The sequence below is a fragment of the Canis aureus genome, chromosome 1, assembly GCF_053574225.1.
Source record: "Canis aureus isolate CA01 chromosome 1, VMU_Caureus_v.1.0, whole genome shotgun sequence".
Classification (NCBI taxonomy): domain Eukaryota; kingdom Metazoa; phylum Chordata; class Mammalia; order Carnivora; family Canidae; genus Canis; species Canis aureus.
In genome coordinates this window covers 110,774,379-110,796,033 of record NC_135611.1, presented here as the reverse complement: position 1 = coordinate 110,796,033, position 21,655 = coordinate 110,774,379, and the positions used below count along the sequence as shown (strand labels likewise).

The window sequence follows — 21,655 nt, the reverse complement described above, 5'->3', positions numbered from 1 at the left end:
ACACGTGTGTCCCAACATGCCTTGGGCTGGCGGAGCCTGTCTGCAGTGGAGGGTGGAGTCCTTGTTCCCTTGGGATCCATCAGGCCCTGGGAGCTGACACACAGGCACCCCCCCATCCCCCTAAATCTAGAGGGCTCCTCTGCTTCCAGTGCCCCAGCCCCTTGGCCCTCTCCTCCGGCCCCACCCCTCCAGCCCCAGTGGTCCGACTGGTTCCCAACAAAAACACCCTAAGAATGAGCTCACGGAGAGGCCGCCTCCACATGCCCCGCCCCACACACCCAGCAGAGGCGGGTGCCTCCAGTCCAGGTCACACGGGGAGTCCTGGGGCCAGGTATCTGGGGCCCTTGGGATAGACAGGGCTGGCCAGGTGAGCTGAGGGCAGGTGAGAGGCCACGAGACCACTGGTTGCCCCAGATTTTGAGTGGCCCTCAGGGCAGGGCCCATGGCTGAGGACAGGCAAAGCTAGACTAGAATGTTTCCAGTTGCCAGCTGGCTGGGATGGGTGCGGGACAGGGAGCTGGCCGGGGTGAGGAGGGACTGATGGGCCCGCTTGCCTGGCCCTGACCCCCCAATCCCTGCTACCCACCCCAGGAACAGCAATGTCCGTGCAGGTGGCAGCCCCTGGAAGTGTGGGGCTGGGCCCGGAGCGCCTGAGCCCCGAGGAGCTGGTGCGGCAGACCCGACAAGTGGTGCAGGGGTTGGAGGCCCTGCGAGCAGAGCACCATGGCCTGGCCAGGCACCTGGCAGAGGCGCTGGCAGGACAGGGCCTGGTGGCTGGCTTGGAACTGCTGGAAGAAAAGCAGCAGGTGGTGAGCCACGCGCTGGAGGCCATCGAGCTGGGACTGGGCGAGGCCCAGGTATGGGGGGGGGCAGCTATCCAGCCATGGCGGGGGAGGCTCAGAGCTGGGAGGAGGCCCGGGATGAGGGAGGCAAGTATGTAGGGGGTGATGAGCCTGGAGCAGGGGAGGCCTAGGGGAGCCAGGCCTGGGGAGGAGGGGTTCTAGGCTGGAAATGGGATCCCTGGGTGGCATTAGGGGGTCCTTTTGTGTGACAGGAGCCCCTGAACAAATGGCATCCATCTATAGAACTGTAGATTCTAGGGAGATGTTGGGGTCACATGGGTAGGATATGAAGTGGCCCTACACGTGATTTGTGTGCCTGAATGAAATCAGAAGGGTCCCTGGGTGGGGTTTGGGTGTGCCCTTGGGAGTTTCTGCACATCCTCAGAGTCACTTGGAAGGGCCAAGAGTTGGGGTGCTCTGGCATGACATGAGGCCCTGGGTTGGGCCAGAGACTGCCTGGTAGAAGAGGGACTGGGCCCCTGATCCCCGGCCCCCTGCAGGTGCTGCTGGCCCTGTCCGCGCACGTGGGCTCCCTGGAGGCGGAGAAGCAGCGGCTGCGAGCGCAGGCCCGGCGGCTGGCCCAGGAGAACTCGTGGCTGCGGGAGGAGCTGGAGGAGACGCAGCGGCGCCTCCGGGCCAGCGAGGAGGCTGTGGCCCAACTGGAGGAGGAGAAGAGCCACCTGGAGTTCCTGGGGCAGCTGCGCCAGTATGACCCCCCTGCCGAGAGCCAGGTGCTGCAGGGCTGGGCAAGCCAGGGGGCCCCCATCCTCCTTAGATCCCCCACAGACCTGTACCACTCCATGGAGCCCCCAGTGCCCTAGACCCTCCAAAGAAGCCCTAGACCTTCGACAGGGTTCCACAACCCCCAGACTCAGTAAAATTTCCACAGAAGCCCTCCCAGCTTCCACAAAATCCCCAGATCTTCCCCAAGCCCTCAGAAACCCCCCTCAAACTCGGAGGTCCAGGACCCTGGTCTCTAAAGCAAACTCCCAGCCCTCTTTGACTCCTCACTTTCCTGCCCTCTGCAGCGGCCTGAATCCCCTCCTCGACGAGACAGCCTAACGCCCCTGTTCTCCAGCGAGGAGGAAGAGAGGAAAGGTGGGTGTGGGGGAGCACGCAATTGTTGGGCCACTCGGCCACGGAGGATAAGAGGCTGAGGCCGGGGAGGGACGGAGACCCAAGGTGGATGTCAGGGCAGGGCGGCAGGAGCATGAGGCAAGGGGCCGGGCCAGGGCGCATGACAGCCGAGGCTGGAAGCTGTGAAACCAGGCGTGCCACAGCCGCACCCGCCAGGCGGACCCCGCGTTCACATCCCATGAACCAATCTCCAAGGTCAGTGCGGGGCCCCGTCATCCCAGGGGCCAATGGGCCAGTGAGGCAGCTATAGCCCTGGAGTATGTTCCTCTTTTTGGGGATGGGAAGGGTAGGAGGCTGGCAGTGACCTGATGTCCATCTGCCACTCGCAGGCCCTGAGGCAGCGGGGGCGGCAGCGGCTCAGCAGGGTGGCTACGAGATCCCAGCCCGCCTTCGGACCCTGCACAACCTTGTGATCCAGTACGCAGGGCAGGGCCGCTACGAGGTTGCTGTGCCACTGTGCCGCCAGGCCTTAGAGGACCTGGAACGGAGCTCGGGCCACTGCCACCCCGATGTGGCCACCATGCTCAACATCCTGGCGCTGGTGTACCGGTGAGGGCTGTGGCCGGCCACGGACCCATTGCTGGGGGCAGGGGAGCTGGCGTCCCACTCTGCCAGCATGGGGCACCTGGATTGGTGGTAGCAGGGGGTGTCGACAGGGATCTGGAGAAGCCAGTGATCCAAGCAAGGAGTCAGACAACCATAGGCAAGAGACCTGTGGGGGCTGGAGGCTTGACAGCAAAGGGACCCTGTGCTAGACTTGGAAAGTGTGGCTCACAAGCGACCATGGAAGGGCGCCTGCCACCCAGGCTTGGCCCGGCAGGTGCTGCCCCAGCATGTCTGACCCCCCTCCATCCCTGGGCCACATCACAGGGACCAGAACAAGTACAAAGAGGCCACAGACCTTCTCCATGATGCCCTGCAGATCCGGGAGCAGACACTGGGCCCTGAGCACCCTGCGGTGAGTGGGGGCCCAGGAGTGAGGGCCGTGGGGTGGAGCCTACCGCCCCTGACCTGCCTCCCCGACCCTGCAGGTGGCTGCCACCCTCAACAACCTGGCTGTGCTCTACGGGAAGCGCGGGCGGTACCGGGAGGCGGAGCCCCTGTGCCAGCGCGCCCTGGAGATCCGCGAGAAGGTCCTGCCTCCTGCCCAGCCCCCACGGAGTCCCTAGGCCACCGGCCCCTCCCATCTGATCCTGATGTGCTCAATTCACTGGCTCCCGGGTTGCAACCCTGATCCTATGATGTCCTTCCCATCTGATACCGTGAGGCCTCAGTTTGAGCCTCAATGATCCAATCTCGCAACCCACTACCCTTGACCTTCTGTGAACTTCCCCAATCTTGACTCTGATCCTTTGTAGAAATCACCTCATATGCCCCCCAACCCAGTCCTAACCTTCTAATCCCATGTGACCAGCCTGATCTTGACCCGATTAATCCCCAGTTTGTGTCACTTCCACCCTCTGGCTCACAACCTAATGTAACTCTCCCCACTGATCCTATGAACCTTAACTCATGACCCCTATTATGGCTACAGGCATCCTGTGGCTCACCGATGCCCCCACCCCTAGGTCCTGGGCACCGACCACCCAGACGTGGCCAAGCAGCTCAACAACCTGGCCTTGCTGTGCCAGAACCAGGGCAAGTTCGAGGAGGTGGAGCAGCACTATGCCCGAGCCCTGAGCATTTATGAGGCCCTGGGAGGGCCCCACGACCCAAACGTGGCCAAGACCAAGAACAACCTGGTGAGGGCCCTGGGGCTGACTGCCAGGGGCTCCCCTGGAGAGGCACCCACTGGCTCAAGGGTGGGATACCCTGGAGCCCTCTGCTGAGCTCCCAGTGCAAGAGTCCCCAAAGACCTGGCCTCTGAGCTGGGCCCCAACTGGTGAGCTTGCTCAGCACAGCTAGAACATAGAAAAATCAGGAAACACACAAGTTGGTGGGGCCAGATGACCGTCTCATATTTATTGAGCTCTGGACCCCCTTTCTTAATACTTTCCCTATACTGTCCATTTCTTAAAGGACACTAGGAGGTAGATGCTCCTGTCACCCCATTTTGCAAATGAGGAAACTGAGGCACAACGGTGGTATCACTAGCCCAAGGTGGAGCAGGAACCAATCACCTGCCCTAGGTCATGAGGGGGGAGAGGGAGAGGATATGCCTGGGGAGCTCCAGATCTGAGCCTCGATCACCCACCCTCCCCGCAGGCCTCGGCCTACCTAAAACAGAACAAGTACCAGCAAGCAGAAGAGCTGTACAAAGAGATCCTGAGCCGGGAGGACCTGCCTGCTCCCCTGGGTGAGCCCCCGGCCCCTCCCCCCTCAGGTGACATTCTCAGTGTCTCCATTGCACTGTCCCCTCTCTGTTCCTAGGAGCCCCCAACGTGGGCACAACTGGTGATGCAGAACAGGTGAGGATGGAGGAGGGGCTTCGCTTTGGCTCCTGGGGTGGGGACCAGATGAGAAGGGGGGACTGACCGGTGTCCCTGGCGCCCTCCCCAGACCCTCCGTCGAAGCAGCTCCTTCTCCAAGATCCGTGAGTCCCTAAGGCGTGGAAGTGAGAAGCTGGTCTCCCGTCTCCGAGGCGAGGGGGTGGCAGGGGCAGCCGGGTGAGTGTTCAAGTGGGGCAGCAAAGAGCCCCGAGGGCTGCAGCCTCTGCAACCCACCCCGCTCCCTGTCCTATTCCAGAACCTTCCAGGGTTCCCATCTCCTCTGCCACACAGTCAAAGCCAGTGTCAGGGAAGTCCTCCCCAAAGTGTGAGGCAGACACTCAGACTCATCCTCCCACCCTCCCCTTACAGGATGAAGAGAGCCATGTCGCTCAACATGCTGAACACAGATGGTCCAAAGGCTGCTGGGACCCAGGTGAGAGGGGACAGGGGCACCTGGGGCAAGGATGGAGTAGGAGGCCATGCTGGCAGGCCCAGAGGCAAGGGAGAGGTGGGTAGGGTCAGAACGGACAGGTTCTAGCTGGGATAGAGACGGGAGGGACGAGCCAGCAGCGAGGATGCTAGGGGGTAGGCCCTTGTGGCGACCGAAGCACAGCTGTATCCTGCCCCTTGCCGATCCCCTGCCGTGTCCACAGTTCCCCCATCAGCACCTGAGCGAGGCCGCACGGACCCTCAGCGCCAGCACCCAGGACCTGGGCCCCCGCTGAAGCTGACAGGACAGTGTGGCTGCTGCTTCTCAGAAAGGGGGGGAGGGGACGGCCTTCTGTCTCTCCGAGTTGCCCCCACACCTCCGGGGGGGTACCCTCTGTACGGGGCTTCCCTGCGATTAAAGGCTGTAGACTTGGAAGCCAGGAATGTCTGCCTCAGCTTTCCTGTAAGGACCCAAGGCCACCTCCAAGCCGCTGGGACCCAGGGCCAGGTAAGACTCCGGAGTCACCACAAACACCTTTTATGGCCCTGTCCCCACCTGGAGCTACAGCTGCTGAGCAATCTGCTCTATCCTCCGCAGCGTCTCTTCTGATTCCAGCTGCTCCAGGCTAAGCAGGGACAGGCCCAGCTGATCCTCCTGGAGGGGAGAGAGGGCCAGACGGCTGTAGCGATTCCCCGCAGGCCCCACTGGGACACAGGGGCACAAGACCTGAGAGCCTTGACAGGAGGCGGCCTGCACAGAGGCATGGGCAGGACGCTGGAATCTGGAAACGCCCATCTAAGGGGGAACAGCCTATCCCTGTAAGCAGCCAACCAGTTTCCAAGTCCGAGGAGGACTGGCTGTGCCCCAACCCCATGGCCCCAGACCTGGCGTGTGGGCACACATACACACACCCCTGTTGAGGGCAGGCTAGGGTTGGAGCCTGAGGAAAAAGAAAGTCAAGGGGCCTTCCTGAAGGAGGAGCTGAGCCTGGGAAGGTAAAGGAAGTGAGCACAGGCCACGTCAGCTCACCCGGTGGAATGGCTGAGCCATCTGCCTCAGGAAGTACTTGGCAACCTGGACTCCCTCGTCAACAGTCAGGTTGAGGTTGGCATCAGTGAGGTGCTCCTGGATCCAGCGAGGCAGTTTCCCACGCTTGTCTGCCCGGGCAAACCGCTTTCAGCAAGAGGGCAAGGAAGAGAGGGAAACATCAGGACCCTGGGGGTGGGGGTGGGCATGGCCCAGGAAGAGCCTGGCAGGCAGAGGCCCCTATGCACACACCTTATCAGCAAAGACCATGAGGCCATAGTCCGTCTTGCCCCGAATGGCACGACCCACACACTGGGCTGCGTGGCGCATGGCATCGAAGGTGAGGAAGTCATTTTCTCGGATCTGGAACTGGTCGCGTAGGTACTCCAGCCGTGCCTGCCCGGAGAAGAAACCAGAGTGGTCCCCCTGCCTCCTCCACCCAAGTCCCAGGAGGGCCCAAGAGGCCCAAACATCCTTAGCAACTGCACGTGCTGCTCACCTTAAGAATACGGCTCTGGGTGTAGACGTAGGGGACACCGAACATGATGACAGCCCGCCCGTAGTGGTGCACTGGGGGAGCGAGCACAGGAAGGGGAGCAGGGTTACCAGTGTGGTGCACTGGAGGGGCCAACTTTGCAGGGCCCAGAAGGTTGTGCTGTTCGAGTGGGGAAAAGCATGGGCATGCTTCGAGGGCCCAGCTGGGTGCCCAGGGATAGAGAGGAGGGGAGGGGAGGTCCCTGTGTGCCCAGGCTGTGTGTGTGTGGAAGGGGGGGGTCCCGTGTGAACAAACAGCTAGAGCTCCAGGCAGGCACCTGGAAGGGGAGAGCCTGTCCACTCACCAAAGTCAATTCCCTCGGACACTTTGCCTCGGGCCACTGACAGCAGGATGGCTCCACGGCCATTCTCACAGGCCTGGGGAGGGGAGGCCAAGACAGGAGACACATGCTCAGAACTGCCTCCTTCGGGCCCTCTGCACACAGTCTCCTGGGGCACCCTCCCACACCCCCACCCACCTCCTGGTACTTCTCCAGGGCAACGCTGGTCTCAGCCCCATCTTGGGTCTCAATGAAGAGCAGCTTATTCCTCTGGATGTTTTCAAGAATGCCCTAGGGAAGGACAGACAGCAGGCAGGTCAGGCTGGGGGTTGGTACAGGCATCCTGGCTAAAGTCAACTCTGCCCCGATTCCCATGCTACAGACCACTTGTCTTCCCAGGCCTTGGCGGGCCAGTAGAAACTCGGGGAGGGAGGGGGGAGGTGGTATAGGCTGAGGCTGGCCTCACTCCTTGCGGGAAGCTCTGCAATCCAGGCAAGAACCCACCCCTGCCCCCCATCTTTCAGATAAGTGGGGCAGGCAGAGCGCTCAAGATGGCCAACTGGGACACTCCGCCCCTCCAGCTGGTGGTTAGTGGAGGGGCTGATGGAGGCCAGGCCACGGCTGCCCAGAGATTTCAGTGACCCCACACTAGCCATGCGACATTGATCAAGGACAGACGCTGGGACAGAAGGTACAGAAACACACCCCCACAGCGATGGGTCACCTGTACCATTCAGGGGGGCGAGTGCTTTCTAGTGATTAGCCAAGTTCTCTCCTCTCACCCTTAACAAGCACCTGCTTTCACCCACCCAAGAGCTGGGCCATGGTGCCCTAGAAGCAGACATGTCACGGCAGGCCCCTCCCACACTCCCATCCTTGCAGCCACCCAGGGCCTGGCTGTGGTGAGCCCCATTTCCAGAACGCTCTATGACCTCACCCCTGCACTGTCCCACAGGGGCTCTTAAGTTTTTAACCGGGATGTGGGAGGAAGGGGGGGACCAGGGTATGATGCTGTTTATTCTTTGAACTGTTCAGATGTTTTAGATCCATGTTACCACTTAAAACACAAGACAGACAAAGCCAACACACAGAGGAACAGAGCCAAGAACAGAGGAGAGTGGGGCCTTCCTGGAGAGCAGGTGGCTGGGCTTACCTGCTCATACCAGGAAGCCACGGTGCTCTCCATGTACTGGTAGCTGGTGAAGAAGGCCACGATGCCATCAGGGACAACAGCAGACATCTCCAGCAGGAGGTTCCCATAGTTCCGGATCACCGCTAGGGGTGGGGAGGTAGGGGTCAGAGTGTGCCTGGGTCCTGCTCCCTACTCCCTCGTCAGAGCTTTCCTAACTAATGCCGTCTTGAACTTGGAGTTCCTAGAAATCCCACAGAGGCCACCAGTAGGGCTGTTCACATACTTTCCACTTCTCTTTCTGGCCCGAGAGAACTGCACCACCCCACCCCACCACCCGCCCCTGAAGTTAGGCGTGGCCATGTGACTCGACCTAGCCAATGAAATGCATGAAGTGGCTATGTGTCACTTCCAGGTAAACCCTCGTGAGGCCCAGCACCATTACCAGGATCCTTGCCGTCACAATTTAGGGGACGTGGTAAGGGTTCCTGGAGTGAGAAACCACGGGGCAGGCCCCCACCAGTCCACAGTGTCACATACTGTGAGCAAAAAGTAACCTCTGTGTCAAGCCACTGTAATTTGGGGATGTTTGTTACTGCAGCATGACTTAGCCCACTGGTACACCTCCCCTCTCAGGAGCCACACAAACCACCATGAGCAGCATACCAATATCTTCCCGGGTCTCAAATTTAGAGCTAATGGCCACCTGGTCATTGCCACGACCAATGATCTGCAGAGAGCAACAGACGTCACAATAAGCAAACGATAAGCAAACAGCACCATTCTGATGCGTTAGCTGCCTGCCGGTGCCAGGCTGAGCTTTTTATAGACACAATGTCATTGAGTGAACCCTCAGCTCCCCTGTTATCTGCACTGCACGGATGGATGACCTCAGGCCCAGATGTGAGCTGCCTGCCTGCCCAAGGTCACGTGGCAAATCAAGGGCAGAGCCGACACTGAACCCAAGTCTGTCTGTGTTGCTAACCAGCAAATATGTGTTACTGGCCTCAGCCTCCCAGCCACGCAGTTCCAGAAGAAAGGGTTCCACCACAACCTCACCAACTGCCAGCCACAGGTGCACCTCCCCTTCCCCCCTCCCCCCCCCCAGCAACTCCACAAAACCATGATGCAGAATGTGGCCGTCACCAGTCCACAACCCCTGAAGGGCAATTCCAAGACCCAAGGAACTCCAGATATTTAAGTTTGGTGCAAACTCCTATAGTGGCAAAATCTGCCCTGACCTGAGTCTATTCAGAGTCCTGACTTACCTCCCTTAGTTTGACGTTTCAAAACATGTTCCTGCTGAAATAAAACTTTCACTGGAGGGAGCTGCCCAGACCCCACTGGGGATGTCACATACTGTACAGCATGTGGTTTGTCTTTAAAATCTGGAAAATTCTCAATTCTAAAATACATCTGGCCCAAGGGATTCAGATAAGGAATTAAGGGCTCATGTTACGATGCCTGTTTTACAAAGGAGGCTGAGGCAGAGAAGGGTCATCATCAAGGTCACGACCAGATGATGAACCAGGCAAAGCCCACATTAACCAAGATGCTGACTGAGGGCCGACTGGTGCCAGGCCCTGGGCCACATAAGCATCTTGTATCCACTATCTCACTATCACCTCAACCGCCCTGGGAGGTCAGGGAGGATGCATCCCCATGTTACAGGTTAGAAACTGAGGCTTGGGGAGTCAGACCCACAGGAAGCAGTAGCATCAAGCCCAGATCTATCTGAATCAGAGTCTATGCCTCAGGCTAATACTCTCCTGCCTGAGCAGCCTGAGAGGGAACAGGAGGACGAGAGCTGACACATCTCCCCTGGCCCAGCATCCACCCTCTCCCACGCACCATAGGGCAGAGGCAGACCCGGGCCAGCGTCATGGTGAAGGTTGCCATGGTGACGGGGTGGAAGTCCAGAATCTTGGGGTAGATGTCCAGTGGGGACAGCGTCTATAGCAGGGACAGCAGGAGGGATCTTAGCAGGACCGGGCAGAAACCAGGATCCCCATAGTAGAGGACTGGGAGTTTAGGGCAGATAAGGGTCCTCACCCCAGATGTGATGATGACAGACTGGAAACGCTCAAACACGGGTTTGATGGCCAGTGAAGCATCCATGCAGCTATAGGAAGCAGAGGAGGGTGGTGAGGACCATGCTTGGGCCCCCGTGGTCTGTTGACAGCCTCACACTGCGGTTGGGTCTCACCTGAAGTGCAGGATGGGGTTGGCAATGGTGGGGGTCCTGTCATCAAAGGGCTCGATGATGATGGTGAAACCTACAACCGGGTGAGATTCCAGGTCACCGGTCATAGCCAAGCCCACTTGTCTATTACCTCCTCCCCCCATTAGTGATTGGGGCCAACCACCAGTTGCTCAAGCTTAAAACCCAGTCTTTGGGAGTCCAAAGTACACCCCAACCTGCCCGCTTCTCCCAGGGCTGACATCCACTCAGGGAGCATCATGAGCAGAGAGCACTAAAGGTTTACTCCTCAGACACTCTCAAGGCTCTAAGAACCCACACCACCACTCAAGCCAAAGCCTGGAGCCTTCCATGATCATGGTATCTAAGCCATGGGTCAAGCTCTGCCTCCAAAGCCTATCTGCAATCTGACCACTGCCCCCACTCCCTCCCCCACTATCACCTCTAGCCTGGACCATTGCAGTCACCTCACTGGGCATCCAGCTCTTGCCCCTGCTCCCCTCCCAGAAGCAGAGGGACCCTGTAAAATTCTGATTCAGGTCACATCCCTGCCCTGCTCAGAAGCCCTGCACAGCTCCCCATACTCCTTCCGGAGTCCAAAATTATCTGCGAGAACCCGCCACGCTGACCCATTTTCTCCTAGCTCACAGGCCTCCTAAGTTTCAAAAACCACCAGGCTCACTCCACCCCAGGGCCTTTGTACTTGCTGGCCTCACAGCCTGAAAAGCTTCCCAAGGCAGCTGGTTCCATTTGGTCATTTGGAACTCAGCTCAAATGTCAGCACCTCAGGGCTTCCCTGGCCATCCTGGCCACTGCAGGCATGCTCCAACATGGCAACATTTTTCTTGTGAAAAAGTATCCCTTTCTGGAATTATCTTTTTTATTTGAGTCTTTGTTACTTGTCTTCTCCTCTACAGTGTAACTGCCAGGAGATCAGGAATGGGGTCCCTCTTGGTTTCTGCCACTTCCTCAGTGCTGGGCAGGACCCATTTGTTGAAAAAAAAAAAAACCAAAAACACAGGTGGGGATGCCTGGGTGGCTCAGCGGTTGAGCATCTGCCTTCGGCTCAGGTCTTGATCCTGGGGTCTCAGGATCCAGTCCCACACTGGGCTCCTTACAGGGAGCCTGCTTCTCTCCCTGCCGCTCTCTCTCATGAATAAATACAAATAAAATTTTTCTTAAAAATAGGCAAATGAGGGATCCCTGGGTGGCGCAGCGGTTTGGCGCCTGCCTTTGGCCCAGGGCGCGATCCTGGAGATCCGGGATCGAATCCCACGTCAGGCTCCCGGTGCATGGAGCCTGCTTCTCCCTCTGCCTGTGTCTCTGCCTCTCTCTCTCTCACTGTGTGCCTATCATGAATAAATAAAAATTTAAAAAAAAATAGGCAAATGAATGAATTCACATATTCAATTTTACTTAATTAAAAAAAAAAAAAAAAGTTGGGATGCTTGAGTGGCTCAGTGACTGAGCGTCGGCCCTTGGCTCAGGGTGTGATCCTGGAGTTCCGGGATCGAGTCCCACATCGGGCTCCTCACAGGGAGCCTGCTTCTCCCTCTGCCTGTGTCTCTGCCTCTCTCTGTCTCTCATGAATAAATAAATAAAATCTTAAAAAAAAAAAATCCTCTGTGCCTGGCCCTGTACTGGGGACACAGTGGGAACCATGACATCTCTGGCCCTGCCCTCTCAGGGCTCATAGTCCTGTCCCCAGAGAGTGACCACTCAGAGTAGACAGAGCTGGAACAGGAGAGCCAAGAGGAAGAGACACACCCTGGGGGGTCAGGGAGGACCTCCTGGAGAAGGGAACATTTTTAACAAGCCAAGAACTGAAGGATGAGTAGGAGGTAGTTGGGGGCTAAGGAATATCGGGATAGACATTCCAGGCAGAAGAATGTGAGGTGTTGGTGGACAGGGAAGTGGGCAGAAGAGGAGAAAGCCAGCCCCAGAAGGAAGAAGGGGAAGGACAGGGGGATGGACACGGAAGGAAGCTTCTAGTGGGACTTGCTGCTGATGGATGCTGGTTTGGGGGACAGCCTCTCTATCCTCTAGGCTGGGTACAGGGTATCAGGAAGCCTGACCTGGTTTCCAGGATAGAGTAGTAATCCCCAGGGATCAGATTGAGCCCTCAGCCAGTTTAATGCTAAGGAAGGGGAGGTAGTGCTGACCAGTAAAGTCTCTGGTCCCCTCTCCCTGGCACCTGAGTGCTATACTCAGCTCCTTGTCCCCTCCCTGCCATGCCTTCCTGCCCCCCCAATCCTAGGTACCAGGTCCCACATCTCTCTCCAGCCCCTCTCATCCTCCCATCCTGCCTCAGGTCCCTGCCTCTGCTCTTCCCTTGCTTGGAACCTTCCATGGCTTCCCACTTCCCAGAAGTAGAAGGGCCAACTCCTTACCACCATACCCTACAGTGTAAGTGACCCCACAGAGCTTCTCTGGCCTCGTCCCCCATCCTACTCCATTCTGCAGCCAGAGGGAGCCTCTGAAAATATACATCTGAGCACAAGGCTTCACTAGCTCAAGGACTATCTGTGGAACCTCACTGTACTCGAAACAAAACCCAAACTCCTGAGCCCAGCCCTACGAGGTCCTGAAGGTCCCAGTCCCAACCCCCTGGACTCTGCTGGGATCCTGATTCCAGCTGCCAGGGGGCCTGGCAGAGGTAGGAGATGAGCTTACCCTTGGCATAGGTGCTGACGAGGGTGGCGAAGTTAGCGAGGAGGGTGAGGGGAGAGAAGTCCGCAAGATCGGCAATCTCCAGGGTGTGCAAGAGGGAGCGGAGGCGTTCGGCACAGAATCTGGGGCGGAAGCCATGTGGGGTAGGTCAGTCCCTCTCTACCCACTGTCAGCGCGCGGCCACACACGCCTCCCCAGGTGACTGGGTGCTCCATGAGGAGAGACTGGAGCCGTTTCAGTCACCAGTGTCTCCTCACCGTACAGCTGCATGTCCTACAGAGCCACGGCCAGATGATGGTGCATACAGAGCAGTGACCATACATCGAGTCACATGGAAACATGTCCCATGTGGTCACACAATCTCACGCAGGCTCTTGGTTCAAAGAGGAGACCCAGAGCTACACCCAGAATCCCAGTCACAACCCGAACCTGCATGGCCACACATACACTCACACCCAGGACCCCTCCCACTGCATCAGTCACACTCGGCCACCCTGGTGACACATACATTCAGAGAACCACACATTCACAGGGTACAATCTCACACACCCTTCATGGACACACACACACAAGGTCACCCAGTCACAAACACCGACAGTCAGGCTTGAGGCTGTCACCCTTCAAGGAGGGCAGGTCCTAGAACAGGAGCGCCTGGTTTCAGAGCCAGGCAGACGGTCAGAGTTTTAGAACCAGACTCCGGACATCACTGCTTCAAGTCCATCTTCTCTGTGCCCACATCCTGGCTGGATCAGGCACCTCCTGGGGGGTCCCCCATCCCCGCCGTACCACTCGAGGTCGTCCTAATCTGGGGACAGGTCTGTCTCCCCAGTGGGCTCTGAGCCCCAGGAGAGCAGAGTCCAACATGGTCTTGGTCACAGAGCAGAGGCCCCAGCACAGAGCAGGTGCTCAGAGAACATGACTAAGATCCCATCCTTGCCCTCGCAAGTCTCTCATGAAGAGGGACAGATGAAGCCACCCCAAGGGCCGTCCCACCCCAAGATGCAGGACAGCCAGGGGCTTCGGAGAGCCCTAGAGGCCTGGCTTCAGACAACTACCCCACGAGGTGCCATGTCACCCTGGGTGATGGCTTCCCGTCTCTGGGCCACACTGTCCTCATCCACAGCCAGGGACGCTGCACAGAGATTCCACAAGCTACGGAACGTCTAGCACTTGGCTCATCATCGGTGCCCAAGACGTGAGGGAGTTACTTCTATCACTGCTTTCTCATTTAACCACCACAGAAACCAGAGAGGAAAGGTGGTAACGCCCTATCCATTCAACAGAGGAGGAAGCTGAGGTTCAGAGGAGACCCAGGACTTCTCCCAAACAGCAGAGGAACAGGACAGAAGGCCCCACCCCACTGCCAGGTCCATGCTCTGCCTTTTCTGTGCTGGGGAGACCAACCCACCCCCCGCCTGCCTGCTGGGGTGTTCCTGCCTGCAGGCTTCTGGGGGACATGAGAAGCACTGGTAGGAGGAGACAGGGGTCCAGGGGATCCACAGCATTTCTCAGGCCTCAGCTCCCACCCTGCTGGGTCTTGTCAAGAGCCCCCCTCCGGGCTGCCCCCTCCCCTGCCATTGTAATACTTGAGCTCTTACAGGACCCCTGGGGGACCCTCTGTTAGTAGTCCGAGGGGCCCCCCGTTGGTCAGTAGTCCCTCTACCAAGTGCTCCTCAGGTAAGCTCTCTGAGGAAGCCACGGGATCCTTCCACATCCCACACTGGCAACATGGTGGCCCCGGGCACAGAGGGCCCGGGGTCTGCTCCACCCCCCACGGGGACCCAACACCCCTAGCTGCCATGGGGCCACACCTGAGGGGCTTGCGCTGGATGCACACACGCTGGGCCAGGCCGCTGAGGAAGGCAGGGGGGCTCTCCTGCACCACGTGCTGTACCCGCAGCCGCCACTTGACGTATTCCAGCAGCCGCCGTAGGAAGCCCAGGAAGTGTTCAGCCGTGCGGATGGAGCCGGGGACCGCCTCTGTGGGAAGAGGGGATCAGCCACCATGGGGTGGAGGGGGGGAGCGGGACAGGGAGCGGTGGCAGGAGGAAGCATCGGCTCACCCTGTAGCACCTCATCAGGAAGCACGGGGTTGGCCAGGTGGGCATCGGTCTCCCGGGCAGCACTGGCCTCCCGCAGCCCCTCTACCAGGCGTCGGTACTCCTCCCGCAGACGCTGCTCATCTGTCTCCTTGATCCTGTGGTGGGGGAGGGGGGAGTTGGGTGTGGGAAGAATGGGGGATATTTGGGGGCAGAGGTGGTCACTAGAACAGGGCTGGTCCCGGGGGTAAGTCAGGAAGAACACAGGGCCCCAGGAAAGGCGTGGGGCCAGGGGGCAGGGGAAGGCACCAGGTCATGCAGCCCCGCTGAGCCCACCTGAGCACCGTCTTCTGTAAGGTCTCCAGGTTGCCCTGGCAGCGGTCAAGGGTCCGGCGAGTGATGTTGACACTCATCGAGTCGATGCAGACATTGTCTGGAGCAGAGAGGGGAGAAGGCCGAGCTCAGTCAGGCAGCTGGAGCAGCGAAGCAGCAGCCAAAGGGGCCGGCGTCATCTTGAGGCCTGCCTTCCTGACTCACCAATGTTGTGGGCCTCATCAAAGACCACGACAGCCTTCCGGGCCAGCTCCTTAGACACCAGCTCTGCAATCTTGGGGTCCAAGAGGTAGTGGTAACTGTAAACCACCACATTGGCGTGCAGGATCTAGGGGGCCGAGGAGGGCAGGGTTAGCCCAGCCTACCTGACAGCACCCTGCCCTGCCGCCCGCTGCCTGCACCCCACCTCATCACCCCTTCGTGGGCCCAGAGAGGCAAGGCGAGACAGACACGGGCAAGGCAGAGATATAAGCTAATGAACAGAGACAGAGGGACACGCAGGCAGGCAGGCAGGCAGGCTGTTAACCCACACACCTGCCCCTCTGCCCGGCCCCCACCAGCCTCCTCACCGAGTAGCGGGCAAGGAAGTATGGGCACCAGCCCTGGCGCTGCCCCAGGGCCTTCAGGTCATCCAGGTTGTAGATCCCAGCAGGGAGGGGCACCTGGCGCCCATGGACATCAAATTCCTGGGGGGCAAGAGGGTACCTGGGGGTCAGGGAGGTAGGCCGTTGCCACCGTCTTGCCCTTCCCTCCCTGAACACAGTCGGCAGGCACCTCGTAGAAGCGGCAGTGGGGCAAGCTGGAGTCCTGCTGGTACTGCGCCCGCACGTACGAGGCCGTGAGGCTGTGGCATTTCCCGTCAACATCTTTCCCAAAGCGCAAGGGCATCACCTGGGGGGGACCAGGATTGGGGGGGTCATAAGAACCATTCCTTGAACCTGGGTTTCTATACCTGCCAGCTAGATGGAAGAGGGGGGCTGTCCTGTTCCGTCTGGAAGAATGAGGAATTTTGGGGGAAACTGAAACCTCAACTTGTTACATTATTAAACAGTTAAGACATTTGGGAACTTAGACCCTGGGAGTGTAAGAGCAGTGTTGGACTCTTACACTGATCTTGGAGTTGTGAGTTCGAGCCCCATGTTGGGTGCAGAAATTACTAAAAAATGAAATCTTAAGGCGGCCTGGGTGGCTTAGCAGTTTAACGCCTTCAGCCCAGCGTAGGATCCTGGAGACCTGGGATCGAGTCTCACATCAGGCTCCCTGCATGGAGCCTGCTTCTTCCTGTGCCTGTGTCTCTGCCTCTCTCGCTCTCTCATGAATAAATAAAGAATAAAATATAAAAATTAAAAAATAAAATAAAATCTTGGGGGGGCTCCAGCTGCGCAGGCGCACCTGGCCCTCCACAAAAAAAAAAATAATAAAAAAAAAAGAAAAAAATAAATAAAATCTTAAAAAAATAATACAGAAAACAAATTGGTGGTTGTCAGAGGTCAGGGGGTAAGGGTGAAGGGGATCAAAAAGTACAAACTTCCAGTTATAAAATAATTAAGTCCTAGGGATGTAATGCAACAAACAGCATGGGAGCTATAGTTCATAATACCACAATGCACATTTGTAAGTTCCTAAGGGAGATCTTAAAAGTTCTCCTTATAAGAAAAACAATTTTTGTAACTATGTTAAGTGACAGATATTAACTAGACTTACCGTGATCATTTTGCAATATATACAAATACCGAATCATTACACTATACACCTGAAACTAACATTATATGTCAATTTTACTGGATTAAAAAAAAAAAATCAAGCCTTAAAGAATGTTTAGCATGTAGATTAAGGATAACTGCTTCATCCTTCTAAACGCCAAAACACCCAGAACCTTGGCAAATCTAAGAATCAGAGGAGGTTCTATGGAATGGTTTGAGAGCCCTTGCCCTGCCCTGCCCCCTCCGAGGTTCTATGGGTGACACTCTCACAGCCCAGGACTGTCCTTTCTCACAACAAAACCTTTGCCTTCACCAAGGGGCAGGCTCTGAGGCTGCTGACCCTCCCTCTCCCTTCTCTTTTCATCACCTGCCAAGGCCTGTGCTACTATAATTATCACCCATCACATCCACCGTTTCTCATATTCTTACAATTCATGTTATAGAATATATCTTCCGTGAGTTACCGTAGTTTTTTAACATAATTTAATACCAATATTCTATGTGTCATATGTTATTATATATATTAGTATCACGATAATTTCTAATGTTGTTTTACTATTTTGTACATGCTTAGGGCTATACATGCATTTTCTCACCCAATCTTTTTACTTATCAAGATATAAATGGATATGAAACACTGTATTGGGATCCCTGGGTGGCGCAGCGGTTTGGCGCCTGCCTTTGGCCCGGGGCGCGATCCTGGAGACCCAGGATCGAATCCCACGTCGGGCTCCCTGCATGGAGCCTGCTTCTCCCTCTGCCTGTGTCTTTGCCTCTCTGTCTCTCTGTGACTATCATGAATAAATAAATAAAATCTAAAAAAAAAAAAAAAACACTGTATTACTTGCAGATGTACAACATAATGATTCAGTACTCACAAATATTGCAAAATGACCACCACAGTTAAGGCTAGTTAGTATCCATCACCACAGAGTTACAATTTTTTTCCTCTTTTTTTTCTTTTTTGAAGTAAGCTCTACACCCAACACGGGGCTTAAACTCATGATCTGGAAATGAAGCATCGCATGCTCTACCAAATGAACCTGCCAGGCACCCCACAATTTCTTACGATGAGAACTCTTTTTACTTTTTAAATTATTTTTAGAGAGAGAGATGAAGACAGAGACAGAGAACACGAGTAGGAAAGAGGGCAGAGGAAGAGAGGGAATCCTGAAGCAGACTCCCTACTGAGCATAGAGCCCAATGTGGGGCTCAATCCCAAGACCCCTGAGATCATGACCCGAGCTGAAATCAAGAGTGATCCCCGGGTCCTGGGATCAAGTCCTATATCGGGTTTCCTGCATGGAGCCTGCTTCTCCCTCTGCCTGTTTCTGCCTCTCTGTGTGTCTCTTATGAATAAATAAATAAAATCTTTAAAAAAAAAAAAAAAAGCCAGATGATTAACTTACTGAGCCATACAGCCATCTGCGTATGATGAGAATTTTTAAGACCTACTTTTTTAGTGACTTTCAGATATACAATAGAGTATTAACTATAGTCACCATGCTGTACAATACATCCCATACCAATTTGTTTTATAACTGGAAGTTTGTACATTTTGACCCCCTTTGCCCATCTCACCCTCTCTCCTCTTTTTTTTTTTTTTTTTTTTTTTTTTTTTTTTTTTTTAAAACCTGCGGTAGATTCACAGAAGATGAAGAGAAGGGATTTATTTTATTTTTTTTTTTTTTAAAGATTTTATTTATTTATTCATGACAGTCACACAGAGAGAGAGAGGCAGAGACACAGGCAGAGGGAGAAGCAGGCTCCATGCAGGGAACCCGACGTGGGATTCGATCCCAGGTATCCAGGATCGCGCCCTGGGCCAAAGGCAGGCGCCAAACCGCTGCGCCACCCAGGGATCCCTCACCCTCTCTCCTCTTGTCCAGTCTTATCAACTGTATAAAGCAGGTAATTATCCCCATATTACAGACAGGAAGACTGAAGCTCCACTATAAAAATCACCTAAGAATACACAACTATTAAGTTTCAAAGCCAAACAAGCTGGAGTGCAAGACTCCAGGAACTGCCTTTTTAACTTCTCTAAGGCTGGGGAAAAGGTGTGTTTGTTTGGGCCACCTCATCAGGAGTCAGAATTTGATGTGTGAGAAGTCTGTGACTGTCTGTCTGAGAGATCTGGTCTTGGGGATTTAGGACTCTGGTTGGATGGAGGCTTAGGGCAAGGGGAGAAATGGGCACGCACCTCAGGATGAATACACAGGTTCTTCCGGGAGCTCAGAGCAAGCCCCAAAAATGGCAGCTTCTCACCCTCCTGCTTCTCATAGAAGTTGAGCAACTTTCGCAGCTCTTCAATGACCTGTTCCAGTCAAGGATGGAGGGGGACTCCAGCATAAGACCCTGCCCAGCCTGGTCCTTCCCCAGCTTTCCCAACACCCCCTGAAAGCTATGAGGGCAACCACCCGGGGTCCAGCAAGTCCTGTGGGAGTGGCGGAGCCCCAGGATGGCCCTGGCTCACCTTCTCAATCTCAGGCACAGTTCTTGAGCAGTAGATGAGTTTAGTCACTTCCAGTGGATATGCCTGCCAGTGACAATGAGCTCAGCCCCTGTTGGGACCCCTTTACTCTGCTTCCCTCCCTGGGCCCAGGGGGCACTTACCCTCTGGTATGCCATGATCAGTGCCAACAGGGACACTGTCTTCCCAGTGCCTGAGGGCATCTCCAGGACTCCATGACCCTAAGTGTTGAGAGAGACAGATCTTCAGGGATACAAACTCTGGGGACCACTCCCAGAATGCCACCATCTTGAAATATAGAGACAACAGCAGGTAAAAAGCTAGGCCCCAGGGGCAATGGGTTTGAACCCCACTTTTGCCACCTCATTGTTGAGTGGTCTTAGGCAAGTACCTTCACCTATCTGGCCTCACCTCACCTCTAAAATGGGCCGAGGGATTCCTAGCTGGCTCAATCGGAAGAGCATGTGACTCTTGATCTCAGGTTTTCAAGTTCGAGCCCCATGTCAGGTGTAGAGATTACTTTAAAAACAAACTTTAGGGCAGCCCCGGTGGCGTAGCAGTTTGGCGCCGCCTGAAGCCCGGGATGTGATCCTGGAGACCCGGGATCGAGTCCCGCATCGGGCTCCCTGCATGAGGCCTGCTTCTCCCTCTGCCTGTGTCTCTGCCTCTCTCTTTCTCTCTAGGTCTCTATGAATAAATAAATAAAATCGTAAAAAAAAAAAAAATTAATTGTCTTTAAAAAAAAAAAAAAAAAACTTTAGGGGCACCTGGGTTGCTAAGTCAGTTAAGCATCTGACTTCAGCTCAGGTCAAGATCCCAGGGTCCTGGGATACAGCCCCTCATCCCTGCTCAGTGCGGAGCCTACTTCTCCCTCTCCCTCTGCCCTCCCCCGTGCTTGTGTGTGTGCTCTCTCCTCTCTCTCTCTCAAATAATTAAAATATTAAAAAAAAAAAAAAAAGAAAGAAAACATTTTAGGGCAGCCCTGGTGGCTCAGCGGTTTAGCGCCACCTTCAGCCCAGGGCATGACACTGGAGACCCAGGATCCAGTCCCACATCAGGTTCCCTGCATGGAGCCTGCTTCTCCCTCTGCCTGTGCCTCTCTCTGAGATCTCTGTCTCTCATGATTAAATAAAATCTTTTTTTTAAAAAAAAGTTAAAACTAAAAAAATAAATAAAACTGGGCTCATAAGTACTTCTTCAGATCATGACTAAGGACTAATGAGAAACTGAGGGTTGAATATTTGGCAAAATAACTGATTTGTAGCAATCCATTTTTTTTCTTTAACTTAGCAAATAAGTTACAGCACTTACTCTGTGCCTGGCACCACTTCTAAGATTCCATCCAGTTTTCTTAACCTAGGCTCTACCTTTGGGGGCCAGATAATACCCGGTTGTGGGGGGCTGAACTGCGCACTGCAGGATGTTTAGCAGTGTCCATGGTCTCTAACTACGGGATGCCACTAGCATTCCACTCCAATAATATGACAACCAAGGCACGGTCTCTGCGGCAGGGGGGGGGGGGGGGTGTCAAAATCATCCCGGGTTAAGTTACTGAAATTAACCCACATAACCTTCCCCGTAACCTCCGAGAGTAGGCAATCATACTAAGCCCGTTTTACAGAGGTGAAAACTGTGAAACAGGGAGACGAAGGGCTTCACCCAAGGGCACACAGCTGTGGGTCGAGGATTCCAACCCAGACAGCCGGCTCCCAGGCGCGCAGCCTTTGATAAACGTCAGGTGCTGCTATCACGAACTATCCTTTTAGGTAACCGGAGGTCTGGGAGCGGGCCGGGCCCCCACCTTGGCGTCCAGCGTGCGCTTGAGCTCCAGCATGTAGGAGAACTGCTCCGGGTAGATGTAGTCGTAAGGGAAGTAGACCAGCAGCCCGTCCACGTTGAGCCTGGCGGCGGGGGCGGCCGGGTCAGTGCCCCGTCCCGCAGCCCCTCCCCAGCCGCCACGCTCCCCTGCCGTGGGGCCCGGAGGGGTCACCTGCGGGCGCCGGCCCCCCCACCACCACCCGGGCGCCCCCCAGTTTCCTAGGAGCCTCGGGTCCCTCCGGCATCACCTCGCTGACCGTCCCCGTTACCGCCCCGCGGGTCCCCGCGGCGATCCCCACCCCACTCCCCCAGCACCCCCTCGCCCCGCCGGGACCCCGGCAGCGCCGCCTGGGCCTCCCCAACTTCTTAGCCTGCCCCCCGCCCGACCCCCACCAGCCGGCTCGCGAGGGGCGAACCCCAGACCCCCCTCACTTCATGGCGCCGGGCGCTGCGAGAAGCGGCGTCGACCCGCCTCCCTCATAAATATTCAGAAAGCAGGACCCGTGGGGCGTCCTCGAGGTGCCGCTCCACCTTTCTCACGACTCCATTGGCTGATCCTGCCTGTCACTCTACTGGGCGGGCTGATGCGCATGCGCACAGCAATGCGGGGG

The 21,655-nt window shown here is 56.1% G+C and overlaps 2 protein-coding genes across 10 annotated transcripts in view; one reads left to right on the top strand and one right to left on the bottom strand.

The window, feature by feature from the left end:
* The window catches only part of KLC3 (kinesin light chain 3), a 19,191-nt gene extending 13,914 nt beyond the window's left edge, over positions 1-5,277 (top strand). For 5 of the 6 annotated variants that reach the window (XM_077848496.1, XM_077848490.1, XM_077848492.1 and 2 more), the window contains exons 2-12: positions 592-857; positions 1,343-1,573; positions 1,871-1,940; positions 2,309-2,528; positions 2,850-2,937; positions 3,011-3,112; positions 3,548-3,721; positions 4,185-4,275; positions 4,350-4,387; positions 4,479-4,585; positions 4,778-5,277. In XM_077848496.1, the coding sequence (XP_077704622.1) occupies positions 600-857; positions 1,343-1,573; positions 1,871-1,940; positions 2,309-2,528; positions 2,850-2,937; positions 3,011-3,112; positions 3,548-3,721; positions 4,185-4,275; positions 4,350-4,387; positions 4,479-4,585; positions 4,778-4,946 (1,548 nt within the window). In that variant the 5' untranslated portion in view covers positions 592-599 and the 3' untranslated portion in view covers positions 4,947-5,277. The remainder of the gene's footprint in view (positions 1-591; positions 858-1,342; positions 1,574-1,870; positions 1,941-2,308; positions 2,529-2,849; positions 2,938-3,010; positions 3,113-3,547; positions 3,722-4,184; positions 4,276-4,349; positions 4,388-4,478; positions 4,586-4,777) is intronic. The other variant, XM_077848485.1, reaches the window with a different exon arrangement.
* ERCC2 (ERCC excision repair 2, TFIIH core complex helicase subunit) lies at positions 3,913-21,606 on the bottom strand. 4 transcript variants are annotated; one of them, XM_077848459.1, is made up of 24 exons: positions 21,477-21,606; positions 21,028-21,127; positions 19,370-19,447; positions 19,230-19,292; positions 18,957-19,070; positions 15,825-15,941; positions 15,620-15,736; positions 15,255-15,378; positions 15,054-15,150; positions 14,742-14,875; positions 14,490-14,658; positions 12,682-12,800; positions 10,015-10,084; positions 9,861-9,930; positions 9,660-9,761; positions 8,475-8,538; positions 7,833-7,954; positions 6,878-6,970; positions 6,704-6,776; positions 6,364-6,434; positions 6,117-6,260; positions 5,868-6,011; positions 5,394-5,492; positions 3,913-4,520 (listed from the first exon to the last, which is right to left on the bottom strand). In XM_077848459.1, exons 1-23 carry the CDS (start codon positions 21,479-21,481, stop codon positions 5,400-5,402), a joined length of 2,283 nt encoding a protein of 760 aa, XP_077704585.1. In that variant the 5' UTR covers positions 21,482-21,606; the 3' UTR covers positions 3,913-4,520; positions 5,394-5,399. The 4 variants fall into 4 exon arrangements, with proteins under 4 accessions (XP_077704585.1, XP_077704579.1, XP_077704589.1 ...); XM_077848453.1 differs by having other exon boundaries at positions 3,913-5,492; XM_077848463.1 differs by lacking the exon at positions 21,477-21,606 and adding an exon at positions 21,438-21,456 and having other exon boundaries at positions 3,913-5,492.
* Between the last annotated feature and the right edge of the window lie 49 nt (positions 21,607-21,655).